This window comes from Ostrinia furnacalis, unplaced genomic scaffold, assembly GCF_004193835.3.
Source record: "Ostrinia furnacalis isolate ACB-3 unplaced genomic scaffold, ASM419383v2 OfSCF0688, whole genome shotgun sequence".
NCBI lineage: Eukaryota > Metazoa > Arthropoda > Insecta > Lepidoptera > Crambidae > Ostrinia > Ostrinia furnacalis.
This window is the reverse complement of record NW_021130927.1, coordinates 128198-153208: the sequence shown is the minus strand read 5'-3', so window position 1 is coordinate 153208 and position 25011 is coordinate 128198. Positions and strand designations below refer to the sequence as shown.

Sequence of the window (25011 nt, the reverse complement as noted above, 5' to 3'; positions counted from 1 at the left end):
TTATTTCATGATGGAAGGAAACAAATGGAAAGATATCAAATTCCCTGGTTTCCATTACGTAGGTAGATCTTACTCATAAAATATAGAAGCATTGGTGTAATTTACCCAGTTTATCAAAACACACCTTAATTCCAAATAATCGAATCCGCACATGGTTTTATCAGCTATAATAGATGTCGTAAGCTCTTATTACGAAACTACTTACGAATAGATTTAAACTTAGATTTAAACTTATTACGAAACTACTTACGAATAGATTTAAACTGTGAGGTTCTTATTAAATTGCAATCCAACCAATCACGATTCAAATCTGTGCTCGAACTTGAATCGAGTTTCAAGCGTCGTTTCCGAATACGTCTGTATTTGCTCACAATCAGTGTTGCAACGAGTGATAGCTCGTTCAGCTTGACTCAGAGCTGAGCGACAATTACTTAGCGGCACTAGCAATTAGGCCAGGCCATCTGCTCCAAAGTTTGTTCCAAAAGCGATTGAGAGCGTTTGGTTAAGACGCAAATATGGTCATGGTCTTGACCTTCGGGGAATGAAATGGACAGTGTCAGAGTGGCTGAATGACCAATATTCCTGGTTTATTTATATTCTAGGTTTTATTTAAATAATTTTCGAAAAGCAGTATGAGTCTAGGATGGAACATTTACTGGTTTTATTGAGGCATGTTTGAAGCCTATAGTATCTTATTGACACTATGGTTGTGAACATAATTGGCGTGATGGAAGGTAGGATAACACTACAAGGAAAATTGTAACTGTATAAAAGAAGCAAATTTTAATATTGTAGTCAAGCAAATCTTTACTAGAATTTAAACAGAGTTTTGACTTTTGAGTTATCGCAATAGGGTCAAACCATGAAAACAAGTACAATGGGTACATTTTCCACCAAATACCTCTAAAATTTAATATTCTCCGCCTCACTCATTCCATAAAATATGGTATGACCGCCATAAAACATGGTAAAGGGCTGGGATAAAAGCCCCCTGGATATGTTTACACCTGATATGGACTGGCCACACTAAACCATACTTAGGCTACGATAAGTAAGGGTACTCATTTTTAGGGCAACATTATGTCTTTAAGCCCTATAAGGCTTTGTTTTATGCTTTTTGTCGTCATTAAACATGGGGCTGATGGGTTTTCCTAAGTGGTGTACATCCTTTTACATTTTATGGCTAGTACATTTTTGACGCATTAAGTTTTAGGTAAATATAAAATATGTAGGACTTATAGGTACATACACGTCTCATAATAGCATAATAGCCTGCTCAACATACTTATTTGAAAAAATATTAAAATACTACTTATTTGCTGCTATTTTGATATATCAAAACACGTAATTTTTGCATAAAGAAACATACGAATATGGAGCTGCTTCAAAAATATCCTATCACTAGCTGTGCCCGCGACTTCGTCCGCGTGGAATAATGACTTTGGGTAGGCACTTTTAATAATTTAGTCTAATTATTTTACAAATAGCTTTTGCCCGCGACTTGGTCCGTGGAGAAGTCGAAAACGTTCTCATACGATTATTTTTAAATGTTTTAACGTTATTATCTAAATGTTTGAATACTTTTAAAATATAAAAATCAGGTTAAATAAACATGAAAATATTTTTTTCTTATATTTTATGAATATNGTCTGTCTGTCTGTCTGTCTGTTACGCTTTCCCGCTTAAACCTCGCAACCGATTTTGATGAAATTTGGCATAGAGATAGTTTGAGTCCCGGGAAAGAACATAGGATAGTTTTTATCCCGGTTTTTGAAACAGGGACGCGCGCGATAAAGTTTTTCTGTGACAGACAAAATTCCACGCGGGCGAAGCCGCGGGCGGAAAGCTAGTTCTTTTATAAAATAAGTATAATTTGTAATAAGATGTAAAATCTTATGTGATGTCGACTGTAATATAAAGAAGGACATATTGATAAACTAGCTTTTGCCCGCGGTTTCACCCGCGTGAAATTTAGTTTGTCACAGTTCGACACAAATTTAGCCTATATGTTATTCTGGGTTATTAACATTAATATTGTAAAGTTTCATCTAAATCCGTTCAGTAGTTTTTGCGTGAAAGAGTAACAGACATCCAAACTTTTGCATTTATAATATTAGTAGTATAATTTATCTTACCTAACCACAGTCTCTTCGCAATATGTGGCGGGAATATCAAATGGAGAAGACTGACATTCTTCTCTCTCTCTTTGTCCACCGCTTTACTTGCTTCTTCTATCGAGTTCTTCAGCTTGTCCATTCTTCTTCGTAAGCCATCCTGTCATAAAAATAAATGCGAGTAAGTTTAAGTATTAGATAAGTATTTAATCTACTCGTCAGTAGGTTCGTTCATTTCAGCCGATAACGTCCACTGCTGGACAAAGGTCTCTGATTTCCCAAAGATTTCCACAGCGACCGGTGTTTGCGCGTGCGCTGCAGGTATCCTCGAACTAGCTAGCTCGGAACTGGTAAGTAGGTACAAAGTTATTTAACTCCATTCAAAATGTGATGGAAGGCGCTGAATGCATGCCAACTGGACAATTTGGGAATCAGAAACCCATGCTCAGCAGTGGAAGTCATGTAACCAAAATGATGATGATGAATTCATACCTGAGCTCGAGCCTGTTCGCCGACTAAGATGACGTCTCTTGTAGCGTCATGAAGAGGTATATCAGAGATGAACAGCCCTCTTCCAGTGAGGCCCTCTAAACCGTCCAGGAATGGGGACCCAACGAAGAGCAGCGAGTCCGATTCTGAGCAGAATACCATTTGGCCTTTGATCTCCAGACCCTGTGGACAAAAAACTGGATTAGAGAAGGTTATAGAAGCTAGTAGTCCCTTAAAATTTAAAAAGCATATTTTAGACACTCTGCAAAGTGACCAAATTAAAATTAAGATAAATTAAATGAAAAAAAAAAACAGAACAAAATTAATAATTAAGTCTGAACATAATATTAATTACTTCTTGGTGTTGAGCTACACCGCGTTTATAAGGTACCTACCTTAATTGTAATTGCCTCGCTCTTTATTACATGGTTTCACACATTTGTTTGTAATTCCTAAAATAAATAAAATAAAAATAAACAAATAGTTGTGTGGTTTCGACAGAGTAGAATTTAGACCACCTCCACTCTTCGGGTAGATGTCGTAAAGGGTGACTGTAGTGACCGATGGGCCTGCCTAATATTGCGTGTATGTGTGCTTCTGGGTTTCCTAGTTGTAATTAATTAATGCTCGAGATTCGGGGTTAAAACTAGAATATACATAATTACATATTTAGGTACAATTATTTACAAAATCAAGACATACGTATGCGTGACCATCCGAAGGTGTAGGTGTGAGTGAAAAAACAAAAGAATATCGATTTTAGTCGTCGAGAAAAAAATCAGTTTCTTCTTTCTTAGTGGCCAGCATCGCGCGGCCAAGGAGTCAGCGACCACTTTTTCATAATAATACCTACTAACCATATTTTGCATTTTTTTGCATAAAAACATATTTTTTTGGATTAAGCATTTTTGACCAAGTATAATTTATGTATCAACAAAATATCATAACAGTATTTTAGTAATAGGTACTACTTCCATTTGCTTTCATTGTGAAACAGGAGGAATGAGTTCTACATCAAACGTTCGTCGACTATTAATTAAAACAAAAGCTTTTCTCTGCACCGCAATTATGATTTGGTTAATAAATCTCAAAAATCCATTTCGAAACCATTAACAAGGGGTAGATAAGAAAAACGATATAAAAACTCATTTACAAAGAAAGTAACGTGCATTTTAAACGTAGCGTTCCAGTTTAATTATTTCGAAGTTATTCTTGTTCAAAGGGAACCGAGTTTTTGCTAGACAACTTTACTTAATAAGACTGAAGTGTATAAAGGATAGTGAAAAAATGCACTATTTTCAGGCTTTGAAAGCGAGATGCGATGAAAATTGTATCTCAGTATGGCTTATTCCGCTTCAGTTACTATCAAAAACTTAAAGTTACAGCCCGCGTTATTTCTTTTATAAGTAATTAATTAACATTTCACCGTTGTGTTGTATCATCAACATCATTTCAGCCATAGGACTAACACTGTTGAACATATGCTTTCCCCAATGATTTCCACAATGGCTGGTTGGTGGCGGCCTGCATCCAGCGCCTTCCTGCTACCTTTATGAGGTCGTCGGTCCACCTTGTGTCCACTACGTACCCGGCCCATTGCCACTATTTACATCGCACCAAATACGAAAGTGAGAATAATTAGGATTGGGCCGAACTTTGTTTCAATTTTCGTTTAGCGAACTTTAACTTTGGTGCCTTTTCTTACTTTTCTGCTTAGTAGCAACTTATTAAGTAACTCAACTACCATTTAAATGGACTCTGATCTGAATTAAAGTTTAAGTAGGTATTATTTTCAGTCTTTCAATGAGTCTGAAATCATGCCCTTTACTGAAAAACAGCCCAGCTCAGCACAAAATTACACAAAGTATTGGAACAGAAAAAGCTTCTACCCATTTCAAAGAGTTGTTTTCGCAATTACAAAGTGGCTACTATCACAAAAGCTTCCAATATTCATAATCGATACCAAATATTGATGCAGAAAATACAGGGTGAGTTGAAAAACGTAGCGAGCGAACATGATGTTTGCCGAGAGAAAAATTTAATATGTACAGACGACGGCACGTCAACGTAACCAACCAGTTCTTGTGCAGTTGTAATAGGGGCGAGTTTGCAACAAAAATGGGAAGCCTGATATGCTGTCGTGTGTACTTTCTCGGGCTGCATCGGCAGTATTGACTTATTTGCTCTGACGGTTGCGCTTTTACATTTTTCTGTTGGTTCATGGATGAGGGAAATTACAAGTGCATAAACTTAAGTGCACAGAGTACCGAACAGTCTGTTCTTCTTAGGTACCTAGATAAATAGTTATGTTTTCTATGGTTTCCAAGTCAATACCAAACAATTGAACTCCTGAACATTATGACACGTATAGTTTGCTTAATATGGATTTGTTAACTACGTTTTTCATTTATACATAGTACGTACTTCAAAATGTTAAAATGTTATGTCGAATAAATGTATTTTTAAGAAATCAGATTGCTTGAAGTTTAATTAATTAACATACAAAAAACTCTAGTCTTCATTTTGGAATCAAATTATATTGAACGAATTCAAGTCACGTAAAAATAAGTGAAGTTCTTTTTAAAGACTGTATGTATAATACTAATCTCTCCATAACATCTCTTAGAAAATTCAATACTAATGAATCTTTAAGACATTAATTCTCAGCTACCTCAGCGCCAACAATGGCTGATCTAATGAATAAACATTTTCTTATGGCAACACAGGCAGAAAACTTTAGAGTTTACCTTCAGAACAGTGTTGTTCAACTTAGTTCAAACTTGAGCCTAAAGCCCGGTTTCCACCAATGCGGAGCGGAGCGGAGAAGAGCGGAGAAGTCTCGGGCCGTCAAATTTTTCTATACAATTCGACAGCGGGGAGTGAAGTGGAAATAATGAAATCCGATTGGTTATTCCCATAGAGATAGAGAAATGCAAACTAATGCGCTGAGTTCGAAACTCAGTGTCGCATTAGAAATTCACGCACAAAGTAATCAAAATATGTGCTCATTATCCACTACGGTATCAGTACTCAACGTTCGAATAATCTTCAGTACTAAGTACGCAAGCAATGTAGACTGTTTACACATTATGACGTCGCTACTGTCATCATTGCATTCACGAAAAATGTGTTCTGTTTTTGGGCATATTGCTGCGATACCGGCCACGCCCCCTTGTCATATCTCCCTTTAGTTTCTGAGAACTGTGGTTATTCCAAAAAACTCCTCTGCTCCGCTCGGCTTGGTGGAAACCCGGCCTAAGTTGCTTTCTTAGAGCGAAGTGGCAGACTTAAAACGTCATCGCTCTTCGGCTTTTAACTAAAATCTTCTTACTGTAGTGCGATGTTATTTTAAAGCTGCAGAATGTGGAACTTGTGTGAAGTAAAGCACTGCTTCTGACGCCTTTAAGCAGTTTTAAAAACGACTGCAATAGTGTTTTTGGCTTTTACGGACGAAAATGGCGTGTACTTTTTTATTGTCGATAGCTTTATTTAATACTTGGGGTTCGTAGTTAGACAAGTCTCAATTTAATGCCTTGCTCTTGATTGTTTTAATTTTAATCAGACGAAGTTTCAATTTCAATCTATGCTGTAATTAGAATCGAGCTAAGGGCGTAGTTTTTGAATGCGGGCTCAAATGTGTTAATTCTAGAGATAGTTTATCGTTTTGCATTAAATGAATACTCAGGACTAACTAGTTAGTATTTTGATATTAATTATTCAAAATAGACAGCTTGACATAAACTATTTGTATTTTATTTCATAATTTATTTGATAGAATTAATTTATTAAAACCATCTCAAAAAAGACAAAAAAGAAAAAACAGAAGAGTTCATCATTATTAATTTCGTGTAAATTAAGGAATATCCCAGTGGACTAACGTACTTTAACGGTAATAATAACCTGTATAAACCTGAAATTAGTTTTGACAGCGAATTAAAGAATGACAAATATTCTTGTGTAGGTATAGTTTTATCCAAAACTTAGCGAGAACCAGGCCTTAATATCTGTTTTATAAAGTATACGTCTAAAAATACTCCGAGATCCTCTTTGCCGTTTCACTCGGGAGAGGCGGGTCACTCAGTTATTTGCAATGTAAACAACACCTCACTACTGGGTCAACAACTTGCAGCTATTCTATAGCAATGCTACATACATAAAACATTACTTAGGTCTGCGAGTCACTGGTATAAAGTTTGGGGCTTTTATGTTAATTCGGCCGAATGGTTTTGTATGTTAAAATAGTCGATATAACTCAGGAATAATTTTTGTAGACAGTTGTCTGCTTAAAGACTTTTCAAAATCGGATCAGTAGTTTAGTAGGTAGTCACTTTGATGGGACTAATCCCACTACTGCGACTTCTGTATAGCCGAGATCTACAGCTTGGCCTCCAATGAAACCCAACCAGTGAAAGTGGTCCTCACATGCCTTACCTACCTATCATATACAATACATATCAATTACTACATAGTAGGTACTTATAAAACTAAGTCGCTTTCCGTTGTCTGTCCCTATGTGTGCTTAGTTCTTTAGAACTACGCAACGGATTTTGATGCGGTTTTTTTAATAGATAGAGTGACTCAAGAGGAAGGTTTATGGGTATGAAACATGCATAATATAGAAGAAAAAACCCAAGAAACTCCATTGCAATCGTACGAAGCCGCGTCGGGCCGCTAGTTTTTTTAATAATATTACTGTAGATAAACGCCCAATAAAATAAAATAAAGAATAACAGTGAACAACATTATAAGAATAAGGTAAATGGTCCATTAATTAGTGAATACTTTACCATTAATTAGTACCTTCCTGAATGATGAAATAACATGATTAGGTAAATTACAAACAAAAAGCCCTCCTCTCCTAATTACCGTGCTTTAGGAGGCTCTTAATAATGATCTTCATAAGTAGTATTTAACACCTTTGTATTACCATCATCATGAAGAAATTGAACATATTTTTTTTTTAATAAGTGTTTTTAAAATATTGAATCGCTATTTGCATAAATGAAAACGTCTTACACCCGTATTCAAAAACGATGCTTGCTTAAGTGAAGCAGCATATCAAACGCACAGCGTTGAATAGAGCTCTGTGATTGGTTCGTGTGTCACCCTGTGCGTCCACGCGCACTGTGAGACCTCATAGTAATATTTGTAAATACGGGTGTTAGCCTCAGTTGGACTACCTTAACATTAACAATCCCGGTGTTTTTGTACTACATACGGTGCAGCGGTGTTTGACAGACTTTTGACGCTGATTTTAGTTAAAGTAAGACGGTGAAACCCAGCTTTTGATATCAAAGTATCCATTTAATCCATTGGTTAATTACAAAGTATAAGACGAAAATAAAGGAAAATATCTATTTACTTACCAAAATATACTTGATCCCCTCTTTCTTTTCTAATCTACATACAAACATAAACCTATTCGGTTGCTTGATGAGAAAACGTATTCCGAGAAAAGAGTATAACGTCCTATTTACCTTACATACGAGCATCATGTATTAGGGATAGCTAGGAGATTGATTCCAGAGTAAATGTTCGGTCAAGACATAGTCAAATGAAAGTAGTAAGACTCATAGTATACTTCTGGCCTTTTACAATAGAATAGAAACTCGTTTATTTTGCTGCCACATGGAAACACATACATACACATAATAATAAATAAATAAATATCCTTGAACATTTGACACTACGCTTCTAGTCCCAAACTAAGCAAAGCTTGTACTATGCGTACTAGACAACGGATATAAACATACTTAAATACTTTTTTTGTAAATACATACATATTATACATAGTAACACCCAGGCCCATCACACACACAGAAATTTAAATTCATTATAATAAACAGCCAACATTACAGAATCAGCAAAACGAAAAAAATCTTGTATTACAATTTTTAACGACTCCACGTAGCAGTAGTAGATCGTCACAACATGCTGGTCTTTAAGTATGCCTATCAAATAGCATCGTACGATATGAAATACATATAACCAATATCAGAAATCAGTGCATCGCTGCAATACGTCACCTACAGCTGCTGTAATCGGATTAGAACTATATCGGCAATTATGAAAATGATCACAAGAATGTATACGTCTGTATTTTTAATTCTTGCTTCAAAAGAACATCTAATGGATTACTGCTTACTGGTATGAAAAAAATAATAGGGCCTTAATAATACAATTATTATAAATATCGGCAACTATTTGTTTCATAAACGCTAGATCACTATTTTAGGAGGTTACATCATTATTTTGTCACAATTGCTCAATATTATTATGCTAGTTGTATAATTTTACTGTTTCATTTGACTGTGGTAAACCAACAATACCCTGATCCTATGCTGAGAAGCAGAAAACGATCCGCTCAAAATTAAGCCTAACATTGTTCAGTAGATTTGTAATCTCAGTATCTACAACATAGGTAAAATTAATTCTATACACACAGATCTATACTAATAAAGCTGAAGAGTTTGTTTGTTTGAACGCGCTAATCTCAGGAACTGCTGGTCTGATTTTAAAAAATATGATTGTGTTGGATAGCCTATATATCGAGGAAGGCTGTATACGAGTAACAATAGGGGTGGAACATATGGATAACTGTTGTAAAAAACTTATTCAAACTATTATCATGCGTACGAGGTCGCGGGCTAGTGAATAAAATGGAAAAATCTCACATATACAATTTCTACAACTAAACTGTACCACAACGTACTAAAAACAATGGATTCTGGGGCACTGTGATACATTTCTAACGGGCTATCGGACACTGTAAGCCTGCCAGACATTGGTTTTTACGCCCCAATAGGAATCGGTAACTTTTCTAATAAATAAAGCCATAGACGCCGAACACTCTATGTTTGTAGTGATTTCAGTAAACACATTCCTTTTCCTAGCAATATCCAAATATACCCTACTGCAATTCTAGTTTTCATTAAGCATACCTAGTTTACAAAGTCCAAAACAAACTGATATCAAGACCATTACAAAAAAGAAATAATACAGTGTGAGTCACGTTAAAGTGTACATATGAATTGTCTTTCATATGAACCCTTTCTAATTTACAAAGGTAAATAAAGAGTTTTTCGGTAACGCGTTCCCACACTGGCTAGACTGCTTGAGGAGGCCTGTCAAGTCACCTTTTATAAAATCCTTTTTACCTTTGCTTTTTCGGAAAGGAATATATTGTGACTTTGACCTTCAATATTTCCGAAACCATAAGGTTCTAAGGTATGGTCTCGAAGAAAAAAATGATCCTCATGATGTGGAGAATAAGTTGCCTTCGGCTTAGGGATAGATTTTTTACGCCCGTTATCGTATTGACGAATTAAACCGTTAGCGTCGATCTTATGATCGATATTTAAAGATGGTTAAAAAAGTCTAACACCAGGGATAATGACGTCAGTTCTACTTACGACATAAGAAGTACAAATAGTCCAAAGACAGGACAAAAACACGCTAATCAGTATTAACGGTCTTTCCTCCAGGACAGAGACGGCACATATTGATCGTTGGGCCAAACGAATGAAGGCAATGTGTGGTCAGTCATTAATCTAGCAAGGGACTGTAGTCCTGTCAATTCCGTTCCACAATAATGTTTACGGCCTTTGTATGTTTACTGACCTTTCCTCAGGTCAGAAAAAGCAACGTCCTATTCGTTATAGAACCTTTAGTTGGGCTGGGTTGCACCATTTTACTTTAATTTTAAAAAATGTCAAAAATCTGTCAAACTCCATACAAAAAACACAGGTTATAGGCAAAGTTAGGTGGTGCAACTCAGTCTTACAGTTAATTTGGTATCAGTTAGTTAGAGAACATAAGTACTCTTGAAAAAGTAATGAAAAAGCACGCTAATATATGTGATAATGTAAGTAAATTGTAAACAATAATAATGTAAAGTTGATGCTGTCTTCTGTACATTCACGAGCACTAAATCTTCAACGTACGAACAATCTTCTATGTAAATTATTCCAACGTAAGGTCAAACCTTACTTCAATTCAATTGAAGTTGAATCCGCAAACAATTTTTTCTTTTGTTTTATTGTTTTTTTTTTTCAAAGTAATCACCGTAAAGTTTTTAAAAGCTCTTTTATTAACAGCGCTATTAAAACTGCTAGTTAGTAAGTAATTCACGTCGCATATAACTTCTTTTCAGTAATAAAGTTTAGAAACTTTATTAAAACTGTTATTAAAGAATCTTACCACACTTTTCCAGATTAAAAATACTCCGAATGGATACAGTCTTCAAACTTTTAATTAATAGAGCTGACCTAATTCAATCCAAACTCTTTGTTACGGATAACAAAAGAACTACTAATGAGTCTAAAAATGGCGTCCCGTAGGAAATCTAATTTATTGAAACAGCTATTAATTTGTTAGTAGAGAGTGGTTATTATTCTGAAGATTCAGAGAAACACAAAACCGCGCAAATACTTTTCTTATTAGTAAATACACAATTATTTGTAAATCAAAAACCAGACCAATTAAAGTAGGTTTTCCTGTGTGTATTACCACAGAATAATAATAAGTACTACGTACAGAAGTTTTACTTCGCGAAGGTATTTAAAAAATGTATGCTCAATGTCATTAACAATATGGTGTAATTTAGCTTGTCTCAAGAGTCAAGCAAGTTTGTCAAAAGTTTTGTTGACAAACGTCAGTGATCGGTACTGCGCCGAAGCTATAGGGCTGACTTCGGTAAAATGATGTGACGTGAGGTGCCAAACTGCAGAAAATGGCGGAGGAAATACATGATTTAGCATGAATTATCATGAATAATATTAACTACTTATTTACCTCTCAGTGTCTTCAGGCAACTTAAAAAAGTACATTCTGTGTTTTTATTATTATTTAGGCAGTTAAATACTGCACAGTATTTAGTACACCATTTTCTTTATTTTTTTCCATCATACACAAGAATACGCGTGCGTGAGTCAAAGTTCGCTCGTATGTGAGGCCTTGTCGAATAGTACTCCTGTAGGGGGCAATCGTGCGTGTTTTGTTTTCGATGTAAACTCGCGGAGATGAACAGGCCTGGTATTACGGGGAATCGATTACAAATAAATATGTATACGATCGGATGTATTTATGAGAATTTACCATGCGATAGGTATTGTGCGCATGTCGCACTGAAAATTGCGTTTATTACGCTGGTTCAGGGAATTTGATTTGAAAGTGGACTGTATAGGTTTTTTATAATAGAAAATTGATGAAAGGTAGATCAGTCCTCGCAACACAGAGACAGGTAATCTGAGCTTCACCAACCTTAAAATCGACCCTCGCCACGGACGGAAGCCAACCTGCAGACGCACGGCGTTCTGGGCGGTGGAGCACTGCCAGAGTATGCTCGGAGCTGATGCTGATGATGATGATGGTACGCGGAGCACGGCTACACGCGAATTATAGCAAAAGACACGGTCTTTTCAGGGAGTGAACGTCACTCGTAGACTCGCTAAGCGTGCGCGACACACGGGTGTGCGCGATGAGCGTCGCCGGGCAAGTGGGGCTTGCTCCGACCATTGGACGATGGTAGGAAAATAAAGTTGGCGAAGCAAATGTGAGAATACCCGCCAATATTTTTACAAGGACTGAACAGGTATAAAATAAATTAATCATCTCACATGGTATTCTGACAAACACTAGTTCAGGTGGTCGGTTCAATGAGAATAATAAGATACTTATTCCTCGAAGCGCACCTAATTTCAAGTGCATCTTTTAGTGGTTTTCCAACGCAACTTTTCCTTATGCGTTGAGGAATAGTTCAAGTGCGCTTCATTACGTGCACATGAAAAAGGCGGAACGGAATATCTCGGCCAATGTGTAGAAAAAAGCTTAAGTCTCAACACAATACACTCGATACCCGAAATTTATATTACAAAAGAGCCTATTTACTTATTCACAATTTTATGGATACGCCAAAGGATCTAAATAAGATATATTTGCATATCAATAAAGCTTCCACAGGATTTTGGGAAAACTCACATAAATTGGAAGTGTAAAAATTCATTTGAGGCTATAAATTCTACCCTTAGAAAGTGGATCGTAATAAGATAACACAAATTTTCAATTTTACAGGTATGGAACTGAAATTGTGAACGGGAAAAGCATAGATGTTCCTTTACAGAAGAAACATTCATTTTTTTAAGTTATTTTAGCTAAAACGAAAGACGTAAACGATCAAACTTATTCCTTCTTAAAAAACTACAATCTAGTGAGTGGCCAGTGCTTTTGCATTCAAAGCGTTTTATTTATCGTTTTCTTTTGTTTTGAACGCATTCATTTTTCAATTTGAGAAGGTAAATATAGGTCGCTCAACGATAGTACAAATATCGAATTTAATAGTTACCACTCTCTTTTAAGTGACTGCAAGCGAGACAGAAAGCATTAGTCCGACTATGCAAGACGTCAGCAGAGACAGCGTATACATACAAAAAGGTATAGTTCGTAACTTGTGTGTGTACGTGTACATGCAGTGTAATGTCTATCATAACTTTAGAAAAACGAACAGTAGTGAGCCACTACACATGTAAAGCTCATTCGCCTTCGTGAATTGCACAAACGATTGCGTGTGTTGACGGCCTCAACTCTCATTGAGTGACATACTTATACATTGAAATAATTGTAGTTTTCTATGATTTTTTCGTTCATTTACCTAACAGCAATAAAATTTTATTCCTTCACCCATCTAAGGTAGGCGAGGTAATGACTTTGTTCTTAGTAATGGGGCCCATTTACTGAAGACATTAATGGCAATATTTTAACCAAATCCATTTCTTGGAGATGCCCATTTGGCTTATTTTCTCTGTATGGAAATTGTGATGATGTGATGTGGAAATGAAATGAAAAGTAATAAAGATTTTTGTAGTCATGGTTCATGAATCGATCAAGAATTTTAAGTCTGCAGGTGAAAATACACTTAGTGACAATTCGTTCCTGGATTCTATTTCAAGATGGGATAAGAATAAAACTTAGGTTACTATCTCAGTTTTGTCTAAATGTGAATGTGAATTAAATCTGAAGTTAAAAGCTCTTTCAAATTAGACGTATTGAAACGGTCGGTTGTCGTTCGTTTGTAGGACCTCACATCGAAAATTGTATGATAGGTACGAGTAATTGCGTCGGAATAACATTGACAAGTACCAACAGTAAAGTGTGGGGACTTGCATAAGTACGCACGACATCCGTCCAGCTCAAAACGTCTAATTTGAAAGAGCCCTTATTGTTAGGTTAAGATACTAGTGAAAAAATCAGTGTTATTGTTTAACATTAGAATAACATATATTATATTATATAGATATTTGACAAAGTAAATTTCAACGGGTAAAGTTGCGAGCAAAAGCTAGTTTTACATAAACAACTATTGAGGTAAGACTACAATGTTAGCTTTTATATGCTGTCGTCCGATATATCCACCCGGGTCATCCGGTATCCGATCCCAAGAGCGCTTTCACATAGGCGACTTTAGCAGCGCGACAAACGCGCAACAGACACGCTACCGATGATATAATTTCAAGTACTATGACGACGATGCCTGCCTTCACATTATAAAAACGCCGCTGACGCGCTGCTGTCGCGCTTCTCACGCCCTAATGTGAAAGCGGCTTAAAATGGAATTTCAGTGCCCCATCCAGGAAAATAAGTAAAATTTACGTCCACGATCCGAGGTCGGCTCAATTCCTTGAGCAAACATAGTTAAGGGACGGACACACCACTATTTATATAGCTAGCAAATCCACCGTCACGAGCTTCATTCTGATCCCGAATCTTCTTCATTGTCATTTCGTTAGAAGACCCGTTTGGGTTGAAATGCTCTTTGTTTGGAATTTGATTAGAAAAATCCTCGGATCATTAGTATTTGCCCACTTGGAACGTTGGACATGATTCTTTTTTCAAGGTAGGCCATTTCAAAGCAATGTCTTTGACCAATTAAACCCAGGTGACAACGCCTCACCAATATACTATTTAAGCCTTGTTAAAGACGAACATTACGTAATAATACAAACGCTTAATAATATTATCTACTATAAACTCGTATTTATAATGTGAAGTAGGTAACTGCTTGTTTTGAAACTTATTAGGTACTATAATTTAATTTTTATTTAAAACAAAGTTATTATCACTTCATCACACTTATACCCGTATTCACAAACGATGCTTGCAATCGAACGCATAGCGTTGAATAGAGCTCTGTGATTGGTTCGTGTGTCGCCCTGTGCGTCCACGCGTACTGTGAGACTTCATAGTAATGATTGTGAATACGGGCGTTAAGTCTCATTTATTTTCTTCTATCATATTACATTTCAACTCCAACCATAATGGAGTTCAAAATGTTTTCTTATTACAATAAAAACTTGATGGACTTGAACATGACGAATAAAGATGTCTTTTCTAATAAAAAATCCAATTTTATTGATAGAACTTCAATGTAATAAAAGTAAACGAGAGCAAAATGCCAAGTCTTGTAGTGTCTGGATCTGGAAATTTGAAACATTTATTATTTATTGGTTTCTTTATAAGAGAACAGTAATGGATTAAAAGACGAGCCATAGTATAAATTATTAAACTGTTCGTTGGTTTTGTTTACCAAATTATAAATGACTAGCTGTACCCGCGACTTCGTACGCGTGGAAATAGTTTGAATAATTATTCCGGTTTTTGCAAAATTTTTCATTTATGATCCGCTGCTATTGGTCGTAGCGTGATGTTAATAGCCATTCCTCGATAAATGGATTGGAGTAGTTTCTGAGATTAGCTCGTACAACTAAACAAAATCTTTAGCTTTCTAATTTTAAAAGTATTCAGTCAAAAAAGAACGGTCATTTGTGACCCAGGCCCGACAGAAACGAGACATACCTCAGTTTTTTTGTCATGTCTTAATTAGTTAAATTATATATTTTTTATATTCGAAATCTATGTATAACACTAAAATATTACCCTTTGTTTTTGTTCAGGCGTTATACAAAAACTAATACAAAATGCATATTTATCACCAAAATTGGTAAATGTATGTACCTAAATGTCTATTACAGCTGCTATAGAATGTATCTAGGTGACCTGGAGATACAGCTGGATTATACAGGGTGGAAACGAGAAGTTACAAAATCCAAAAATTCAATGTTACCAGATTCCATAATCTGTAACCTATTATTGGTACCATTTGAAAGAGCTCGTGAAGTACTTTCAGAATCAGTAACTAGTTTTTCGATATCTTGTATAGTTTAGAAATAATCGAGGGAGATCACTTATCGTTCCATATGTATAACCACCCTGTATAATCCGGCTGTATCTCCAGGTCACCTAGATACATTCCATAGCAACTGTAATAGACATTTAGGTACATACATTTACCAATTTTGGTGATAAATAGGCATTTTGTATTAGTTTTTGTATAACGCCTGAACAAAAACAAAGGGTAATATTTTGGTGTTATACATAGATTTCGAATATAAAAAATATATAATTTAACTAATTAAGACATGACAAAAAAACTGAGGTATGTCTCGTTTCTGTCGGGTCTGGGTTTTTTTTGTATGGGGCGTGACCGTTCTTCTTTGGTTGGAAAAAGCAGTGCCTTAGGTTTACGCATATAAATGTTGTAGTTTTGGTAATAAATCCCACTATTTGAATCCCAGCAAACATTTATATTGTAACACAAATATCGTCCGACGCCCTAATATTGTTGGACAAACACGGCAAAGTGCCTCAGTACAAAGGAATGTCTCGCTGATGGAAGTGTTCTGAGCCTCTCTCGACCGCAGCCAACAAAGGGAAGGGTACGCACGAGATGTGTGTATAACTAATACATAAATGCTACTATTTTGTAAAGACGTTGTTTTAACGCTATAATGTAACGCTAAAATACGCGATGCCACAAAATTTATCTAGGCTCAAATTAAGCCTGTATTCTAATCACTTACGCTTAAAATATTTACATTATAATATAGGCGGATTAATATTCTACTAAGAAATAGCAATTCAGGAACTGGGTCAATCTACTAAAGCGGACTGATACTCTTTTCTATAAGAAAATGAATCCCTAAAAGAATCGAACCTGCGAATATTGTAGTTCTTTATAGACTCTTCTACTATTACAAGTGACAAATGATTGTGACAAAAATCTGATTCATATTCGATGGTAAGATTACCACAACACTGTGACATTGATTAAGGTACATTATGGTTGCTTACTCGAGTACAATAATCTTTGTGAATAACGCGCCTTAATAACTTCTTAGAAGCAAAATACGTTATTAACTACGTCTTACAACCTCCAGATAAGGTTGGAATTCGTTTGGAATCCACAATTGTGGAGGAAGGCAAAGTATAACGGATTAACTGGGATTAGGACATTTTTATTCAAAGATTACTTTTCTTTGACAAATGTAGCGTATTGTTAAGTGGAGTTGAGAAGCTCCAGGTGGATTACGAAGCGACATTTAAAATTATTACGAGATATTCGTTTTTATTCCAATTTGGAAATGGAATCTAGGAACTTATTACATTTATTTCTTCGGAGCTCGCACTTATAAGAATTTTTCTTTACGTAAGATCAAGTTTTTCTTTTCTGTAGGTAAAAGTACCTATACTCGTATGTAAGCAATTTTCTAGAGTAGAATTTTTATTCTGCTCTAGGTATACTGAAGTATTCACGAACCTTAGCATTGGAAAGATTCTGACCATGATTTTTAAAACTTGTGGAACACTAAATGGTCACATGAGACCGCTGATTCGCTGGTAGGTACTTCAAATGCTACAGAGAAAATACTGCACTTTTATAGTTATACCAGACCTTATTTGCAACCTTAAACCTTTGCTTGTCACCTGTCATCCGCTTTGCAATGGAGGGAAATCGAACCTTCTTCGAACTCCTCCTATGTTCTTCTGATTAATTTCGTTGCGGGTCCAATGACAGTCTAACTTTCCCCCGGGACAAACTTGACTTTCGGCGGTCAAGCTGTAGATCCAGGCTACACAGTTGTGGCAGCGGTGGGAACGAGAGGTAGGAATAGCCCCGTTACCTTATTTGCAAGGAATATAGTGTCATACAACACCTCTTAAATATACCTACTTTTTACCACTATTACGCTACTTATACACATTAATATAGTCAGTTGCTACTCACGAAGGCGAGTGAGCTTTACTTGTGTGTGTACGTGTATATGCACATAACGATAGTGTAATGTATATCAAAACTTTAGAAAAACGAACAGTAGTGAGCCACCACACATCGTCCCTCGCATGACTAACTATCCTATCTCAGTAATTTGACGATTTGAGTTAGGACTACAATTTTTTTCCTGCTTCCATTGTCTACGATTTTCTCTAACTCACGTATATGTATGTACATTGGTTCTCAACTTATAGACATATGTGTAGCTAACGTATATAAACAATAACTTGAAAAACTGAAAACACGTGGTTTTGAGAAAGTGGCAAAACTACATAAAAGAGTTAGTCATGTAAGGGACGACATGTAAAGCTCACTCGCCTTCGTGAATTGTAACAACTTATATAACTATAGGTACGATCTTGTTGAGACAAACGTTCCAACCCATTACTGCCGTGTGTCTACACAGCACCCAGTAACAAACTACATAGTAATAGGAGACCTCCAGAGTCTGTAATTTACAATGGTTATAGTACCTAACCTAATAGAGCCTACAGGGTAACTGGAAATAGCTTTATACTCCAGTCTTGCCTAGGGATGCGTTGAAACAGTTCTGTAAGGCCCAGAACAGACGGTGAAACGCAACTGCAACGAAGCTCTGCAACTTTCTGATGATTATGATGAATGAAGCTGAAACTGAAAGTTTCAAACTGGTCGCGTCATGTGTGGTCTCTCAACGGACGCTATGGCAGAAACTTAGATGCAACTCAAAAGTAACTAGAAGTTGCAGTTTCGTTGCAGTTGCGTTTCACCGTCTTCTGGGCCTTAGTAAGGCGAGTTTCATCACTTTAACTTTAACCGTAACTATAACTTTAACCGGTGTTTATGTATTGACTTTGTCGGACGTTTGAAGTTTGTCACAGTTGAAGTAAGATGGTGCAACCCAGTGTAAGAGTTTTGTGAACGAGTTGTATGAAAATCAGCCGTCAAATCGGTGTAGGTAATGACTGCACTTTCATACATATTCATACTGATAAACTATTCGACTGAACTATCGGCCACTAAAAATAAGTCTTCGCCCGCGTGGACTACATATTTTTTTCCAAAATAAAATGTAGCCTATGTTACTCGTGGATAATGTAGCTTTCGAATGGTGAAAGAATTTTTAAAAACGGTCCAGTAGTTTTTGAGCCTATTCATTACAACCAAACAAACAAAGTTTTCCTCTTTATAATATTAGCCTGCCGCCACTCTTGTGGCGGAGTTTTGGGCTGACACTGTGTAGGTTTGTTGTCGACACGACAAGAAGAAGATATTAGTGTAGATAACATTCACAAATTTTAATAAGTGGCTTTTATAGAGCACTTTCACACGTTTCAGTATTTTTTGCGTTAACTCTTATATTGCTTTGAGAAAATAATGTGAGACAGTTCTAAGAAGAAATAGCGCAAGAAATTCTGTCAATATTGTCAGCCTCGGTCCTAAATTTTTTTTTTTTTACATAATATCATATATTAAATGTTTTGTTGCAAAATACTTCTATTACCTACGTACATAAGACACAGTATTCATCTAGATATGCCCTTGTTTGTAGAATAAAGAATTTATGATGTATCTGTCTATATTCTTTTATAAAAATAGTTATTTCAAGAAACACCTGGGATTAGTGTCTGAAGGTCACAATAGGGCAATCTAGGTCAGACAGATGCTTCGTATTAGATTAATTGGAATAGAATAGATTGATTTTCGCACGTTAGTAGGTGTAAGTCTGTATTGTTCAAGGTTTTTCTGTTGTGAAGGTTGTATTTAAACTAAAGTTAATAACGATAAAGGGTTATATCTAATGAAAATGTAATCTTAAGATTGGATTGGCGCTACAAAAACTAAAAGGTATTTTATTAAATATTTTTATTTTTATTTTTGTTATTTAATTTAGCTTTATTTTATGGCTAGAGGTTAAAGAAGGACCTTTCTTTTAACAAAACTAGAATTATATATATAGTTATATTTGTTTTTCTTCTGTCATAACTGAGGGCATAATCAATCCCAGACTTTACGACGAAATAGATAAAGTTCATTTCTGAAGATTGATTCCTACAACTGCTGTCCAAAATCACACTTACCTCAGCCAATGACGATCCAGGTATCTTCAAGGAGAACATGAACGGTGTGTTCACTCTTTTCAATATCTCGCGAAAGTCCAACGGGACACCTCTGGGACGCAGCAGTCTGAAATACGTCCCAAGCGACGACCCGTGGGACGCGAGGTGCGTCCCGAAGAGTCGCATGAACCCGCCACCTGTTGAGTAATTGAGGGGTTAATAAAGGACACACGAGGTTAACGTAACGGTTATTAACCCACAGGATATCGGGGACATTTATTTTACGAGTAGGTTAGTTTTGTTAAAAAGAGATGTAATTTGGAATATACTTGTAATTTATAGATTGGAACATGTAGTTTTCACTGAAAGAAAACAACTCTCTCTAATTTCCCAGAGGCAAATGGAGCATTTGGCCTACAGTCCCCAAAGTGGAAAGATGGGTTGGAGAGGCATATACCTAAATGTTCACATATTTATTAGTCGCCTGTTACAATATACACGGTACAAGTACATCTGAGAGAGTAGTTCTATCGGGGGGCACGGCAGTGCCCCCGCCAAGTCGAGCGCGAAACAAACACTGCTGTACCATCCTTTATTGGAACCATTTCGCTGCATTTTCAGGCCCTTCTAATTTACTGGGACTATACGCCTAGGTACTTCATATAAAAACGCTTTAATTTAAAATTATATTGTTAACTATTCATTTACTAGTAATAAATACGTTTTATATCGCTTCTTTAAATACAGGGTGGAAACGATAAGTGATCTCACTCGATTATTTATAAACTATACAAGATATTTAAAAACTGATTACTGATCCTGAAAGTGCTTCACGAGCTCTTTCAAACGGTACCAATAATAAGTTTCAGAATAAACTGGAACTATCCGAAAATTCAATGTTTCTAGCTTTCATACTAAATGTATGCCAACCACACAATATTAGAAGTGTAATTTATTTTTTGTTAAATAATAAACTTAAAAAGTTGGTTAAATAAACTCGTAACTTGCATTTTGTTTAAAATTATTTGTGGAAAACATTAGTTTTAGGCTTTACGTTGCTATAATATTATCAAGAGATGAGTTACATAACTGTGATAGTACTAAATGTATGGAAGATGGAAACATTGAATTTTCGGATAGATCCAATTTATTCTGTAAGCTATTGTTGATACCGTTGGATAGAGCTTGTGAAGCACTTTTAGGATCAGTAACAAGTTTTGTGATATCTTGTGTAGTTTTTAATATTTAGTAACTTTACCAAATGTATGGAAGCTGGAAACATTGAATTTTCGGATAGTTCCAGTTTATTCTGTAACCGATTATTGGTACCGTTTGAAAGATTTCGTCAAGCACTTTCAGGATCAGTAACCAGTTTTTCGATATCTTGTATAGTTTAGAAATAATCGAGTGAGATCACTTATCGTTTCCACCCTGTATTTATGATATTATAAGCGAATCTTTTGTAACTAGATGTAATAATTTTTGGATCTATTAAATATTTACGCAGCTGGAGCATTACATTGTTTCGGGTGTTAGAGACAAGAAATCAAATCATTTATTAGCTGCGTAAATATTTAATAGATCCAAAAATTATTACATCTAGTTACAAAAGATTCGCTTATAATATCATAAATATTTAAAGAAGCGATATAAAACGTATTTTTTACTTTCAATTATTCCCATCTCATCACAGTACCTAAATAATTATATTATTCTAAGCTCGAGAAATAATTGATCAAACAAAGTCATCTAGAGATCAGTAAATTTTGCAGATTTTCCTTGGAAAATTAGACACGTAGCTAATTAAAATTTAATTACAATGAAAGCTTAGCAAACTGGGATAGTTTTGAGGAAATCCTCTTTGTAGGCTGCCGGGCGAGACTTTGTGTAGATTCTAACATTATTTTCATAAGTAAGTAAGTTCTTTGTAAAAATAATGTTGAATAAAAATATATAAAAGCAATCGTAAAGGGATTTCTGGGTACTTTCATATCTCCATAGCAAATTGAATCTAAAAACACCTACATATTAAAAAAATACAACAGAGAGACAGAGCGCCTCTTAAACACTTTTGTTTGTTCTTTAGTTCCCTACCTAATGCAACTCTTGATAACAGAATTAACGAGTCACCTACACATCATAAATCATCGAAGATTCCAATTATTTTATGATACCAGAATCAATATTTCACTTAACAAAACGATTAAGCCTCTATTACAAAACTAACTAAAAATACACTTCATTATCTTACCTATAGAATATTTTCAAAGCGTTCACAGCGCTTTCAAGTATCGGCGAGCTGTAACTTAATTATTTATCTACTTACTGCATAATTAACTTCACCTAAGGTATGAACTTCATACCTTATTAGACAGCTCGCTTGTACATTATTGGGAAAGCCCTCAGGGCCAATAAAGTATACAATTTACGGGTAGAGTTGGAGTGCTTCGTGGAGGTAGAAACTTCAAAAACTGACTCCCCAAACAATCACTTGAACATGGTAATATAAAGCATCTTGCATCTCTAAAGATAGAATCTTGTCTAATTTCGATATTTATATTTGGTTCGTTTTATATACTAGGTACTAGTGGCCCGCCCCGGCTTCACACAGGTACAATGTATTATACTTAAAAACCTTCCTCTAGAATCACTCTATTTATAAAAAAACCGCATCAAAATCCGTTGCGTAGTTTTAAAGATCTAAGCATACATAGGGACGGACAGACAGGAAAGCGAGTTTGTTTTATAATATGTAGCTAGTGATAGTGATTTTGGAAGCGGACAATGTAAGACTGGTCGTTTTGGAAATCCTTGGGGCCCTTTGTCCAGCAGTGGACGTTATATGGCTGAAACGAATGGACACTATTTTGTTTTGCTAGAATGTGTAATTTTTTATTTTTATTTTATTTATTTGGTTTACCAATAATTGTTACACCAATGCTTACAAAAAATTAGATAACAATAACTTAGAACTAAGTGCACAATAATAGTACGGTAAACACTGCATGCATGAAAGATTGACACGGTACACTTTTAAAGGTGTATATAATAAATATATATATAATATTAAAAAAGTGAGGCTCATCATCATAGATCAACATCATCGTAATAGAGGAGACAGGGAAAAAATAATCCACGGAAATAACATAATCTTTTAACCACTGAGATCACAACTTTGGTATCACGCCGCCATTAAAGATAAGTGACATTTTTATCCGACTGCGCCAGAAGGAGGGTTATGTTTTTGCATAATGGATACAAGAATGAGTAACTATTTTAAAGGAAAGAAAGATAGAGAGGAATTGTTTTTTTTTATCATACGAAATAATTATGAGAAATTAAAGCAAAATATAAATCTAATNCGAAGCGCACGGGATCTCGTCAAGTCAGGATACGGCAAGGTGTGAAGGTTTTCGACTCGTCAATGTTTCTCGTCGGCCAGTCAGTGTGCCCGAAACATAATTTCACCTGCGATTTGTTATTTATCAAGCGCGGCATTGTAATAACTCGCACATACACTGCAATACGTTAGGGGACATTGGACGGACTGGGACGATGTTGTAAGTTGTTGCGCTCCCGCATGCCGATCGGCGGCTCGGCGCGGGCTATGGGCGCGGAGCGACTGGCAGCGATATCAATATGGCCGACTCACGCGGCGCGGCACGTGGCAGCGGTCGTCGCCCTCGGCCGGCTACTACGATAGTGCGTAAACGAGTACTCATCGCGCTCAAAGGATGATTTATTTTTTATTTTTTTCGAAACATTCTTTGTCGTTTTACTCGAAAACTAGCCTGAATTTTTTTTAAAATCACTTGGGTTGTATTTGTATGATTTTATTAGATGTGTTGGTAAAGTTTGATCAGTATAAAAAATAACACCTTATATAAAGCAGCATAATTTTATACACACTGAAGTAGTGTTTTCCAACGTATTCTCAGATCTTATCTAAACTAGCTAGATTCTACTGTGTTAACGTGAACCCCGTTTTTGCTAGACTTCTTCCTTTCCCCACGTCATCCCGACCGATCCTAATCTAGCAAAAACCGTATGCGGGACTCGTGAATAGTGAATACTTTGATTGAAAGATATGGGGCATCAAACCCAGACTTGGTTTTGTGGGTTAGTTTTGAGTGGTAAAAGATTTTTGCGAGGTTGCCTTTGCGAATATTTTTGTGTTAAGACAAAATTGAATAAATGAATTAAGAATTTGAAGTTTACGATGTTCATGACACGGATTATAACTCCGTATCTGTATTTAAAAATGTATTGTGAAATCATACGGAAAATTACTAACAATTAATAGTAAAATCAGAACCCAGTTATCGGTTAACTCTTCTCAACACGGTTAATCATTACTGCAATTAAGCTGGACCAGTAAAAGAAAAGATGTGATCTAATATTCGGATATTTCGGACAAAAATGCAGCAGTACCCGCAGAATGTTTGGCTATTTACTATCTCCTAAGCTTAAATTAGATAAAAGTGTTGATTTCATAACCCGATTCTTTTAATAATAGATTGGCTGTGATGCTTGAAGTTTAATCAATTACAGGCTTCAATATATTACAACTTTCACTGACTTTCTACAAACCCTATGTGTATCCAAAGCCCTATGTGTAGAAAAAGCCTCCGGAGTCAGGAAAATTACATCTCAAGTTATAACGCACTTAACTAAACAGGCCAATGGAAAAACTGTTGTTGCCTCCCAAGGCAACGATCAATACATCTATATAAATAATGCATCAGCTGAATTGTATATAAGGTGAGTTATCTGGCACTCATTCTTATTTATTCCCGGGAGGCTATGTGTTCTCATACATTAGGGGGTATATTCTAAGACATTCCCTTTCGAAGGTGCTCGATTCTGGTATTCTGGTAAGATACGGGTAAAATATTAGGTATATCAAAAGTAATTTTAATCATAACATGAACATTTTAAGCTCGTAATTACTTAATTAAGGAGAAGTTCAAGATCTACATGATAAACTTTTAATTAGATTTAAACTGACGTGTATAATTTAAGTATAATATATTTCTGCTCGCTGCTTAATTTGCTTGGATGTCGGTCGTTAACGCGCATTTCAAAAGCAGCAAATGTTTAATTTATAAAATGTTAAATAGTTTTTGCGGCAAAAAGTAAGTGAAAAAATACGCACTGAATTCAATTTCGCTCCATGAAATCTTTTTAAATACAAAAAATACAA

The 25011-nt window shown here is 35.7% G+C and overlaps 1 protein-coding gene across 1 annotated transcript in view; it reads right to left on the bottom strand.

The window, feature by feature from the left end:
- Gycalpha99B (guanylate cyclase 1 soluble subunit alpha 2) overlaps window positions 1–25011 on the bottom strand; it is a 112638-nt gene that overhangs the window by 7760 nt on the left and 79867 nt on the right. Inside the window, exons 8-10 of the mRNA XM_028323764.1 lie at window positions 19830–20005; window positions 2607–2786; window positions 2136–2274 (exon numbers count right to left, since the gene is read on the bottom strand). Coding sequence (XP_028179565.1) covers window positions 2136–2274; window positions 2607–2786; window positions 19830–20005 — 495 coding nt within the window. The remainder of the gene's footprint in view (window positions 1–2135; window positions 2275–2606; window positions 2787–19829; window positions 20006–25011) is intronic.